The 13,305-nt window shown below is 36.9% G+C and overlaps 1 protein-coding gene across 12 annotated transcripts in view; it reads right to left on the bottom strand.

The window, feature by feature from the left end:
• Nucleotides 1-13,305, bottom strand: part of LOC120948822 (uncharacterized) — a 120,696-nt gene that overhangs the window by 78,210 nt on the left and 29,181 nt on the right. For 3 of the 12 annotated variants that reach the window (XM_049606420.1, XM_049606422.1, XM_049606423.1), the window contains exons 2-5: nucleotides 7,413-9,168; nucleotides 7,014-7,275; nucleotides 3,401-3,455; nucleotides 2,360-3,319 (exon numbers count right to left, since the gene is read on the bottom strand). In XM_049606420.1, the coding sequence (XP_049462377.1) occupies nucleotides 2,360-3,319; nucleotides 3,401-3,455; nucleotides 7,014-7,275; nucleotides 7,413-9,168 (3,033 nt within the window). Of the gene's footprint in view, nucleotides 1-2,359; nucleotides 3,320-3,400; nucleotides 3,456-6,137; nucleotides 6,620-7,013; nucleotides 7,276-7,412; nucleotides 10,031-13,305 lie in introns of those variants that run through there. The other 9 variants (XM_049606421.1, XM_049606426.1, XM_049606425.1 and 6 more) reach the window with 9 other exon arrangements.

Here is a 13,305-nt window from a genome sequence, read left to right as displayed (position 1 = left end):
ACTCTAGTTTATAGGAACTACTGAATAGACCTATGTAATTTAATTAGCTCAACTGTTGCTCAGATTGGACATTAACGTTCTATAGGACGGATGTCCGATCTTAACTTGGAAGAGCAAAAATTAACATTGCACCAGTCCATGTATGTACTGGGCGTCAAAGTAAATTTCGTAGGCGACAAAATATGCAGCACACATTGTAAAATGACGTGTATAGCCCTGTATAGGCCTTCGGGACTTATTAGTACCACCATCCGCATTCAGATAGTCAATCCTTGCTAGGAGGGGGACGGTCCATACGAGAATTGAACCGATGAACCCATGACGGGCATGCTACATAAAGTCGTACAAGTTCAAGTACTCCAGGACCGATTCCAGTTATTTGATGCTAAATGTAAACAAAGCCATAGAACAAACACGAAATTCTGTACAAAAAAACAAGAAAGATCAGGACTGTCAACATGTATGTCAACAGTGAACCGAGAATAAAAGTCAAAGAAATAATATCATAACAGTTCAAAAATCCAATTTTTTGGTAAAGTGTATAAAATAAGGTGATATAGAAAATCTGCTGCGGTAAAATAAAGGCTGCAAGCGGATATGAGATTTTGAAAATGGTTAATGTTTTAAGAAGTGTTCATAAACATGCCGTAATCATTAAAAATATTCCCTATTCCTTAAATGTAGATGTTTTAAAGTAGTAAACATAAAATTAGTTAAAAATTCATATATTTAACACATAACGTTTCAACATGGTTCAAACGTTTCACATTCTGCTAAAAAATGAACATAAAATAAAGCCTGCACACTTACATGATTTCTGTATTTAACCAATGCTAGTTTTTTTTAAACATTTGTGAATGTGTTCATTTTAGCTATCTCCCACTACTTGTTTTTTTAAAACACCATCGGTTTCTTGTTTTCAAACAAAATGATGAAATTTTATTTTAAAAAGGATACCCGTAAAACAAAATGCTTACTACGAAATAATTTTGATTTAAATATTTTGTCTAAATGTAATATTTTTGTTTAAACATAACTACAATATTCGCTTTGCTGATCAAAATATAATAGTGATATACTTTAAATCATTAGTGCCGATTATCTGATTCAAACGGAAAACTATCAAACAAAACCGCGCTACACGAACTGAAACAAAATCGGTATTATCCAAGATTGTTAGAGACTTCTTTCGTTGACTCGAGACATTGCTGCCAAATTGATCTGAAATGGCTTTGTTTGTTAAAACAAACTGCAATGCGAAACGCAAGAAGTATCGTACCAATTTATAATTATTTATACGTGAGGCCTATCATTGTTCTTTAAATGTTTTTGGCATTGTTATGCAAAATAGCGCTTTTGTTATGTTTCTCTAATGTATGTGCATTTTGTTATTCCCACCCTTTTTAAGTAAATAACTACAAAAAATCCCTTCTGAATGTAATTACATGAAATACGTGTGGTTTAAAAATATGTATTTAGATGTTAAACCGTAAAACAAAATGATTTCCGTAGCTTTAACCTGGCGGAAAGCTGTTGGACAAAAAACGGTCTCCGTTTGAGTCAGGTAATGCAAATAACCTTCATTCAGTTCGATATATCAAATCAGAGAAAAATCAAGTGCTCTAACACGGATCATAATAGAAAATGAGCATTTTTGATACTTTTTCTCAAGCAGTTGAGTCACATAATCGGCACTATTGTCTCTTAACAATACTTGAAGAATTAGCCTTTTTAAATTTCGTTACCTAATTATTGCAATTTTCCACAAAAATTAACCAATTCGAAACCGATGGTAGAATAATTTCATGAGCTAGTTTGTGCAGATGCAGATGTGCATGTGACATAAAAAACGAACATATAAGGAAGTATAATTACAATAAACTATAAGGACAAAACAAAATTACAACTGTGTACCAACAAATTATAACATAACAACTTCATCATTGTTATTTCATCTGTGAACATGTGTTCGTGACTCATACATTGTGTTAAATATTTCTAGACGTTTAGAATGTTTAGTTCTGACGTTAAATAAGCATATAGTTCGTAGGTGTACCATGTTCTTTTGTATCGTTTTTTCGACAATTAATTCATTACGTAGATTCTTATATGCGTCATTCACATCATCCAAAAATTTTAACTTAATTCATACAATTTCTTGCTTGGAACAAGTTTCCGACGATTATTTTCAGCTTATCTTAAGATTATTTCGCTAATTATGTTTTCTGTTTCACAGGGGTAACATCATGATGTACCCAAAACCCTATAGTAAAATGTTAGTTGTGAGTTAGCTCAGTTTACACGTCTTACTGTTATGCTTATTTAAAATCTCAATCTATACGAGGACACCTTTACCTACCTCTTTGCTAAAGGTAACCTGTGGAAGATGAAGCTTCCGTTTAGCGATTTCAATTGAAGTATTGGAACACGCGGTAGATGATCGTGCTACACCGAACGGAGACGGAGATGCAAACGGTTCACCGTCATCTGCCTGTACATGAGCACTACTAGATGATACGTTGAAAGAAGTGATGTTCCCTGTGCTGTTAATCATGCCTCCATGGTTCGATATGGATGTTTGTCCAGATGAGATATTACGTACACCATTAGTGCGATTTGAAAGCTGTGGGCCACTTGCTGACTGTGGACGTCGAAAAATCTCCAAAAGCAGCGTATTTCCTTGCGTCCGGATTAAGTTTAGCACATCTTGTTCAGGCATTGTTACTACATTGTGCTTATCAACAAAAACCACATAATCACCCGGCAAAATTCCAGCCCTGTCTGCTGACAATCCTGTTTCTATCTTCTCCACTCGAGGAGGATGGGTCCATACTATAGAAAAGCCGAAGCCTCTATCGCCCATTCGCGTCAATCGCTTGGTAATTGTAAACGGCGTTCGTCCTGAGGAATTGGTTGTACCTGCTGTTGGTTTGCTTGGCCCACACGTACTGATTGAGCTGCGCCGAGGCGTAGTCGGTACCTGCTGACCAACAATGGCATTATTTGATGTTGCATCAGGAGATGGATCAAGTTCCAGAAAACGTAAAAACAGATTCTCATCTGCATCGCGCTGGTGGATTGCTTTTTTACTCAGACTGATTTCTTCACCATTATGACCGTTGTTTCCTAAAATTGCACCTGTGGGCAAAGATACCGTTGTAGAAGTGTTTATGCTCGTTGCCTTTGCACTGCTGTTATCCTCATTATTGATTAGTTCCTCCATGCTAGATTCAGAGTTTTCGCACATTGTTTCTAATATTGGCGTTGTGGGGTTCGTCAAACAAGATTGCGGCTGCAAGCGATATGCTCCATTAATGTCCTAGCGTATCAAAAATAAAAATACAAATATGAAGATCATTAAAGAGATTTAAAAAAAAGATTGTTCAAACTAATTTCATACCTGTACAGTAACATTTTTTATTGGGAATGACGTACATCCAAGGAATTCACTACGTCTGAAAAACAAAACATGCCGAAAATCAAATTAGTAGGTAAGTAAACCGATGTAAAACATGTGGATAATAGTAATTTCCAATTCAAAGTATTAACTATGATTGACAACCATGGCATAGGTAAAAAAATAGGTAAAACATATCTATTTTGTTGTTCTTATTGAGTAATTATAAGTGTGTATGCAATCATATGTTTAGTTCTGATGTTAAACAAGCGTATCAAGTTCTCCAGGCTCCGGTTTGCTGACCATGTTGCACGCACGGAAACGGACGCCCGTAAAGTCTTTTTAGGCCGTCCATAAGGTCAGAGGTAGTGCGTGGAAGGCCCAAATTGAGGTGGCAAGATGGCGTAGAGACGTCCGCCATTAAGACCGAGATAACGGACTGGCAGACGAAAGCGCGAGACCGTAAACGGTTTTGGACACTCCTGAGGCAGACCAACACCGCAAAGCGATTGTAGTGCTGGATAAATGAAGAAGTGATGCAATTATATGATTAATTATACGCAATATCCTCCTTCTACTTCTTTATCTATTTGACTTGCTTCACGTGCTACACGGACATGCCGGGCTTTCGAAACTTATTCAGTATCACGTATTCGGATAGTCAGTCCTTGCTATAGGGGGACGGTCCATTCTAGGTTTGATAGCACGACGGACATGTTGACTTGTGACGGACACCATGGGACCGCGGGCAAATACCACGAACTCTAAGATCCCGTAGTTGTATCGTTTTAATTACTTTTAGTTCGACTTCAAACTCGTTGGTTAAATTGTTCATATCGCAAGGGTAATATTAAAAGCAACAACATCAGACCTCATGAACGTATCAAAATGGTAGACAAATGAATTAAGATCGGACATTGAAAGTAACAGATTTGCATGATGGTTTTAAAGTTTCAATTCATTGGCACAAGCAATAGAATGGCATAAAGTGTTACAATGCAATTGGAAAATCACAGAGGTCTTTGAAAAAAACTTGTCGTAAGAAAAATACAAACTAACTACTGAAAATATTACTGTTAGCTTATGTAATGAAAAGAGCCACACTCGAGTCATTTAGATATTATACTTTGGTTTTAATAGTTTATCAAACATGTGTAGAGTACGAGGTGAATATACCGGTTTTAGAGTGCCATTTTACGACGTGTACTGCATATATTATGACTAACGAAATTGATTTTGAAAATTACAGGACATTTTGGTTTTTTATTTTTTATCCATTAATGATGATTTTCGACCCGTCATGACTTTACGATGCAAAAAATTTGCAAAAACATTAAAATAAACAATTTTTGAGTAAATGCTCAACACCTCCAACGATCAAAAATGTAGTAAAATGCAGAAAAGATAGGCAAATCAACACCGAACAGAGTAGTACAAAATAATACTAAAACAGTTAAAAGGTATTATAATTGTCAACATCCATTTCGCGATCGAAAAAAACATGGAGCACGAATCGTAAAATGTCTTCTGTGTTCCTATAACGTCACAATGCACTTATATGTTTGTTTCTAAGTTTAAGTCCTTGTAGATATATACGTGTTTTGTAAAATGAATTGTTCTTAAGCCTAACAACTGAGAACTATACACATAAAAACTCGATTGTAGGAAAGATTGTATCAAAATTCAAATATATTTCAGTAGGACAATGTACAAATTGCTATCATATGAAAATATATATATCAAAATGATATTGTACAAATTGCTATCTTATTTAACATTCATTTTAAGATTCCTCGGGAATTAAAAAAAATACATCTTTATTTAGATTTTTAATATTTTGTTATTTGTCGTATGAAACAAACAAAAATAATGTAAGACAGTAACTCATTACAGCTACAATCAAAATCTTATTTTTTTTATTTTAAGATAAATTAAAGCATTAAGTTTAGTTTAGTGTTTATTAATCGATGGACTATATATTAAAGCAGTTAGTGTCACTGTGTCACTTAGATTTGATTTCGTATGGTGGAGATTGATTTTCTTCAAAAGCTTTATGTTCTAATTATCATAATTCATTCTTTCAAAATAATAGTCAATACTGCCGAAGAATACCAAAATTCACCCAGAATGTTTACAGTTCTGTTTTACTTTTTCTCTAATGATTACATAAAACTTGGGTTTTTGACTCAAAGTAGCTAAACACTGCCACTAACACATTGACACTGCATCACTGACTAACACGCGGATGGCAAGCGCAGGCGCAATTGTAATGTGGAATATTCTTATTGTGGCAGGGGAAGTTGTAGAATATATTTTATTGTACACATAATTGAAAATGCCCAATTTTCTTTTTTTAACTTGTTCTGCAACATTTAATTTCTTGAGTAAAATTGCTTTAGCCATACATTGAATTGAAAATTCAGTGTATACTTCAGCACTTTTATGATGCCAGTTCATTATCTATATTATCTCTGCTTGTGAAAACCTTTCAGGATTTTCCCTCTTGGGATTTAACCATTGTGAATCCATGAAAAGCTCAAAAACACAAAAAAACTCGGAAAAATTAATAGACTAATAGGTGAGAGTGTATGATACACAATATAAACGAATGTATGATATACAATATAAAACGATTCACACTAGCGTATGTTTTTTAGTGTGTTGAGAAGTATACGTTGTTAGTCCACTGTTTTTCTGTGCCACGGGTGTGGTGCGGTGTAGAGCCCACACATGGACCTACCCTTTCTCTAAGAAGCATACCGAAAGGTAAATCCACGAGGAAATGTAGATGTCTCAACGAGGAAGTTTACTAGATAAGAATCCCCGTCAACTCACATGCGATCATGCGGAGTCTAAGAAGATTCATCCTCCTTGTAAAACAAAAAAAACTCACACACATACACAAACGCGCGCGCACTATTTACACACATAAGGTTAAATGCACAACATATTAAAAAAGAAACAACTACATTTAACGACATTCCTTTGCTGCATTTTCACATGAAGAGCTTCTTTGGGTAAATTTTCTCATCCGCTTGTCAAAAATTGTAATTATCTTGAACATATAAGCATTTCCGGATGAATTTTGTCATGTTTTAGAACTATACAAATTTGACATAAAGCAAACCTTTATCCTTATAGTATTGTGTAGAGAACACAGCTACTATGAAATGTATCCGAAAGCTGAGTTGGAACTAATTGTACGGTCTGTCGCATAAGCAACAGCTACACGAGATTATTTGTCCGAAAACTAATATCAAGGACCCGAACATGCGCAAAGCACACAGCTCTACGAATTAGTAAGAGAGAGATAGAGAGAGAATCATGGAGAGATTAATGGAAGGATAGAGATAAAGAGAGAGATAGAGGGAAAGAAATAGAGAGAGAAATAGAGAGATAGAGAGATACAGAGAGAAAGGCAGAGATAGAGAGAAAGCAAGAGAGACAGAGAGAGAGAAAGAGAGAGAACGAGAGAGAGAAAGAGAGAGTAAGAGAGAGAGAGAGAGCACACGCAGTCTACCAGGTGTTTTTTACACATTTGTTAATGGACATCTGGTTGAACAAGTTTACTGTGCAAATATGTTTCAAAAATTTTCTGCTTTTTTGTTCAACTTACTTGATTTCACGATCACGATGCCACACGGCTAGTTGAATTCGTCGTTCATCATTGGGATAGATTTCGAAGATAAAACGCTGATCATAGTATGGATTGTTTGAGTTCCGATGTACAGTTGTTCGCTGAAACCCTAGTTCTTTTTCTGTTGTTTGATTAGTGTCTCCTATATGAATTAGTGCCACCTTCACGTACGCATTGATAACGTTGTTAGTAGCTGTACTACCAGGGAAACAATTGCGTTGCAGATCTTTACACCGAATAACTGATTAAGAAGAGAATAAATGGATTAATATGATTAACATATATTTATGTTAGTAAGGTACATCAATACCAGTGAAATTCATAGAAAATACAGAAAACTAAAACGGCGCCAACGATGCCATACCATACACCACTCACCGTGTACATGTAGTCGTCGATCTGGCTCCAGATAAATACTTAGTTCCAAAGTTCCTCGAACGGAACATGCACCTGTGAGAGTACTCGCTCTAGAATAACGGGAACTTGTCGTGGATGCTACCGAACGCCTTTTATCTATAGAGTTGTCGCCGAGAGTTGGGGAAAAATCTAGACATTTTCGGCTGATTTCTATCGACCCTCCTGTTGGAGTAGAGGTCCCCTGCAGATCGATAGGGCGGATGTCTGGTGTTGCGTTATCTGACAATTTAAGTTGAGTCGGGGGATTTTCTTGTTCCTGTCCTTGGTAATCATTGCGGTTCGGAGTTTGCATTTCATTTATTTGAATACATTTCGACTGACTGCAGGGGATGTAAGGTGTTTCAGGACTTGTGATTTGATTGTTATCTAGCCTATACTCGTCCGTATTTGCATACAGTATTGCATCGTTGTTAGCAGCTTCAAGCTTATGCTTCCTTCGAACCGCCTTTTGACGACGTAAATGACACGCAGTCTCGAGCGGGCTAGCCCTAATGTGTTTAGTAATAGATTGACGTGTATAATCAGCTTTCGATATGTTTATAACAGTGCTGCATAACTTTTCGTGTTTAATATCTGGAGTTTTTACCTCTCGCTCGTTCAGCTTACTGGTTTCTTCTTTAATCATTGTCGTTTCTCTGTCGTGTCGAAGCATCTGGAGAGGAAGGCTTTGCTCGAGATACAGATCAGCAGCTGGATCATCTGCAGGTGTATAGGTCGGAGATGATAGTTTTGATAGTTTTGATTTGACACTCAGTGATCGATTCGGTCGTTGTGTTGTCCAATGATTTTCCTTTTTTGCGCTTTCGAGTATAGCATCAATCATCTTATCGAGAGTTAAGTCTCCCATTTCTGAAGAGTTTAGTGATAGCTCAGTATTTTCAATATTATCTATGTCCGATGATGATGGTGCGATGAGTGATGCGGATGGCAGTAGAAAAACATTAGCCGTTTTGTTAACGGTTGAAAAGGTTCGGTTGTAATTCGTTTTGCTGCAACGTATTTCAGACATTTTTGATGACAAAGGTGTCACACATGGATTCAGATTGTCCTCTACAAACTCTGTGGAAAAGTTATCGACGAGCATTGGTTTCACGAAAGCTTTGATTTTTTTCGGTGTGGGCGCCTTTTCGTCCGCAGAAAAGTAACGACCGGGTTTGTCGAATTCAGTCGAAGCCAGCCCACGAAGCGCTAAGAAAGGAATATTTTTCACCCCACAAGGAGAATATTCAATATCAAAAGATGGCAACGTCGTAGCATACGTTTCACGAATATTCTCGTTTTGCTCTTTTTGATTAAATGATGCGGAAACTGGAGAAACTGGTAACGCTCGTTTACGGCCCAGGGGTGTTGTGTTTGATTGGCGACAAGGTGTTGTACTCGGAGTAATATTGCTTACATCTCGTAATGCCATCGAATATGGTGATCCTGAAGCAGCACGTCCAATGTTAGGGTGAGGAGTCGAAGTGATGCATTGGTTTTCTTTGTCATAATTCGTACATGCCACGTGGATTACACTTCCGAATGATCGACGGGCCTTTTTATTTCTCGATCCACCGATTGTGTTGCTATTAGTAGTAACTGCTGTTACACACTCGCTCAACGCTCCCAAAGAACGTCGTGCATTGTGTCGCTGTTGTAATAATAATTTGTTTTGTGGATGCACGTTCTTCCTGACTGTTTCAGATCGTTTTTTAATCGTCCACTTCAACATTTTGATCTAAAAACCAAATATACAAGAGGATTTAAATTAGATTATTGTAAACATCACTGCCCACCATCTAAACTATCATTCTAAATTAAGAATCAACCATTAAAATCATTGCCTAGAAGGGGATAGCAAAGCGTTACGACTTCAAATAACTTGTCATAAAAAAAGGGATCATCATCAACTGATGAATTACAACGTACATCAAAATTCACATCAAATCAAATTCATGAAATATCAAATATTATAAAGAATTCAGGATTAAATCGTGGTTATGTCTCTATTTCTCTTGTTGGCCTGCTGACGATAGAGCACGTCGATGTGACATGGCCCGGCCAACAACTGTACATGGTCCGTGGTTATATACTGACATAAAAACTATAAAATTAATGGTTTTAAAAACTATAAAAAGTAAAAAGTAATGAAAGTAATTATTGCGGAGAATGTATCTGATTAAATAGATCGTAAAATATAATTTTCAATTATAATTATTTAAACCAGCGGTCGGCAAACTTTTGAGGTAAAGGGTCAAATTGTGTAAATGGTCAAGAGCCGCGGGCCAGAAAATTTAGCACTCAAATTATTACACTACAAAATATTTCAAACCAAACATTTGAATAATAATATCAAGCAATACGATTGGTGATATTGTTGTTTTTATGTAATAATGTCATCCAAGCAAGGTAAAAGATTATAGATATCCTATTATTAAAACTTATTTTAATAGTAGTGCGGTAGTCAGATCTCAGTTGCTGCTTAAAGCGCATGAAGGTCACAACCTTTTTTTTTGTTGAAAACTTGATCATTATGGTGGTAGGTTTGAACAAGCAAAATGATCGAATTTACATACCAACATTTAACGGCTTCATGATAACAGGTTGGCTGATAAGTCCCCAGTCTAACAAAGAAAAACACATTTTTTTGTCAAAATTCGTTTTTTTTATTCAACATAGTTCCCTTCGAGAGCGATACAACGATTATAACGACCTTCCAATTTTTTGATACCATTTTGGTAGTACTCCTTCGGTTTTGCCTCAAAATAGGCCTCAGTTTCGGCGACCACCTCTTCATTGCAGCCAATTTTTTTCGCTGCGAGCATCCTTTTGAGGTCTGAGAACAAGAAAAAGTCGCTGGGGGCCAGATCTGGAGAATACGGTGGGTGGGGAAGCAATTCGAAGCCCCATTAATGAATTTTTGCCATCGTTCTCAATGACTTGTGGCACGGTGCGTTGTCTTGGTGGAACAACAAAATAACAAAAGTTGTTTGACAAAAGACGCTCTGTCTCACAAACTAATTGACATACAGACGTCAAATTTTGACACGAATCATTTGAAGGTTGGTACTACAGTAGAACGTCGATTATCCGGGGGCAGATTAACCGGTGGGCGGCTTAACCGTGCGCATAAATGTGACAGCTGTTCAAACGTACGGCGAACATTTGCAGCGATAGTCAAGTGGGCAACCAGTTTTTTGTGCAGCTCTGTAGTGTCTAGTGGTGTATTCGAAATTTATTTTTGTTCATGAACAGTTGTTAAACCTATTGTTATTAATTAAAATAATATTCTACTAACGATTTTTCGATGGATTCAAGATGAATTTATCATAAAACTAGTGGATTATTTAATTTTTATATGAATTTGACATTTCTTGGACCATTATCCGTGCAAATCGATTAACCGGCAAACGCCCGGTCCTGAGCTGCCCGGATAATCGACGTTCCACTGTATATAAAAATAATATGCATTAAATACTAGCGGCGCCATCTATGTGTCAGACCGGGGACTTATCAGCCAACCTGTTATACAAGCAGTCAAACCAAGAATAATGTATTTAGTCATTTATAACACCTTGAGTCAAACGATATCAAAATTCATCACCTGAGTTGATTTGGGGAGCTATATCGACCAAAGCGGAATTGCCATTGTTTTTCATTATCAAGAGCCATTCAAAGCCTTGCGCTAAAATACTTTTGGAAAAACGGTTTTTGCTTCAAACAGGGTTCAGCTTCAAACCATAAAGCTGCGACGAAGTTGTGCTTGCGGCTTGCAATGACTTTGAAAAGCGTTTACGTGCGGTTATCGAATACAAGGAAAACAGATTTTAACTCAACTAAGATAAATGTAATTTTACCTCTAAAAGATGTTGTAAACATCAGATAAATATCTTGAATCTGTTTTGAATTTTATGATTTACAAAATGTATCATTTTTACATTGACTCTATAAGCATCGACCCACAAAATTTAGCTGGTTAAAGACGTGTTTGAAGTTATTCGGCCGTATCGGGCGGAACGAACGCCCCTGAAAGAACGCCGCGGGGCGCTCATTTTGCTCTCATTGTATCTCACGAGTCAAATTTAAAAGAGCGAGAAATGAGAGTAAAACCACTGTTATACACGGCGTCGTTCGTTCCCGTTTATATGGATAGAAATCCGCGATCTTTTGAGCAGCGGATTTGTCACGGATTTTTCCTTTTGATTGAATTTGAATGGTTTTATCACCGAAATAGCGCTTTAAAATCAGTGTTGAGGTATTTCAGAAATTTAATAGTTTTTAAATTGTAAAAATAATAGTCTAAATTAAATATAAAAAAATGTAATCAAAAAAATTTTAGTTTTGCTTCTTCTGTTTAATTTATTTTTGTCCTTCTTTTTCCTGGCATAACGTTGGCATAACTGGCATAAAAGGTTTTTCAGTCCAGCTGGCTTTAACAGGCTGACAAGACTATTTTGTACCACGTAACTGCGTCGTCCGTACTTGCAAGAGGGGGTGGTCCGGATAAGAATTGAACTACGTTTTAACTCTCGGTAGTCTTACATAAGATCACCTGAAGCCTCATTTCTGACTTTTAACGTGACTTTTGTGTGACTTTTAACGATCCTAAATGGATCGTGATTCCAACCGTAGGACTGACATATCCTGCTATGGTAATCAATGAGTAACTGTAAGCAAAGCCCACTAGTGGTAGCGGAATTTGGGGCAAGTGTGCCACCTTAAGCATTTCAAGTTATAACTCACTAAAACGTGTTTTTCAAAAGCCGATTTAAATCTCATAACCATTTTACATCTATTTCCTCGCTTATAAATGAGTTTCGCTTGAAAAAATTGCAAACAAAACAGTTTTTGAAGCGTTTTAAAAAGGGTCCTAAAAGACGTTGTTTTTTGGGCTATGGGGCAAGAGTGCCACTCGTATGGGGCAAGACGGCCACCTGGTTAAAATAACCGTATTTCTTAGATAATTTGAAATTATTACGTTTGTACCACTAGTGTATGTATTCCTACATGTCTTGAGTCACCAATGAACCCCTTTTCATCAAAAACTGTATCGCAATATGGGTTGTTGCTGGTCTGTTTTTCCGGAGCAGAATCCGCTCGTAAAAACGCACCATACCGGTGAACACTACAACAATGTTTACATTTTTGACAGCTCGCGCCTATGAAAGATGGTGGCACACTTGCCCCAAATAGAGATGGCTCTTTTGCCCCAAAAGTTGTAACTTTTTTGAAATTGAATTTTGCAGTGACAAAAAAAAGTTTTTTTCAACTAACCCCACAAAAAATTTCACGTTTTCTCAGCTATACGGTGATGTAAATATTTCCTCGGTGGATTGTTCGCATGATTTTTGAGAGCTTATTTGGTTGGATTAAAAAATTATAATATTCTGCTCAATTTTGAAAATCAACATAAATCAGTTCAAAACAATGGGAAATATCGATTGGTCTATATGAAATTTGGCTCAGTATACCTAGTCATTGGAAAGCAACCAACTGTATACACAATTGATCATTAAACTAAAGTTTTTAAGGAAAAATGCTTGGTGGCACTCTTGCCCCGTATGGCACACTTGCCCCAAATTCCGCTACAGACAGGCCTGCACCGACAACGGCTGTTATGCAAAAAACAAAAAGAAGGTTGTTTTTGGTACGATCGTTGCGAACAAACATCAAACTAAAGTAAGAATGTCAGTTTAAAATAACCAGCACCAAAATGCAGTAGTAAGCACAGGTCATGTTGGAATAGCCAACCGGCTTGACTCCGACGTAGTCTGACGGGCCCGAAATGATCTTCGGAATGTAGCGAGAAGGACTCAGACGGTGCGCCAAAGGGAGGAGCAGCGAGGCGAACGGCCATCTACGCCTTCATCATCAT

This window comes from Anopheles coluzzii, chromosome 2 (assembly GCF_943734685.1).
Source record: "Anopheles coluzzii chromosome 2, AcolN3, whole genome shotgun sequence".
In the NCBI taxonomy this organism is placed as follows: Eukaryota; Metazoa; Arthropoda; class Insecta; order Diptera; family Culicidae; genus Anopheles; species Anopheles coluzzii.
This window is presented reverse-complemented; position numbering and strand designations above follow the sequence as displayed.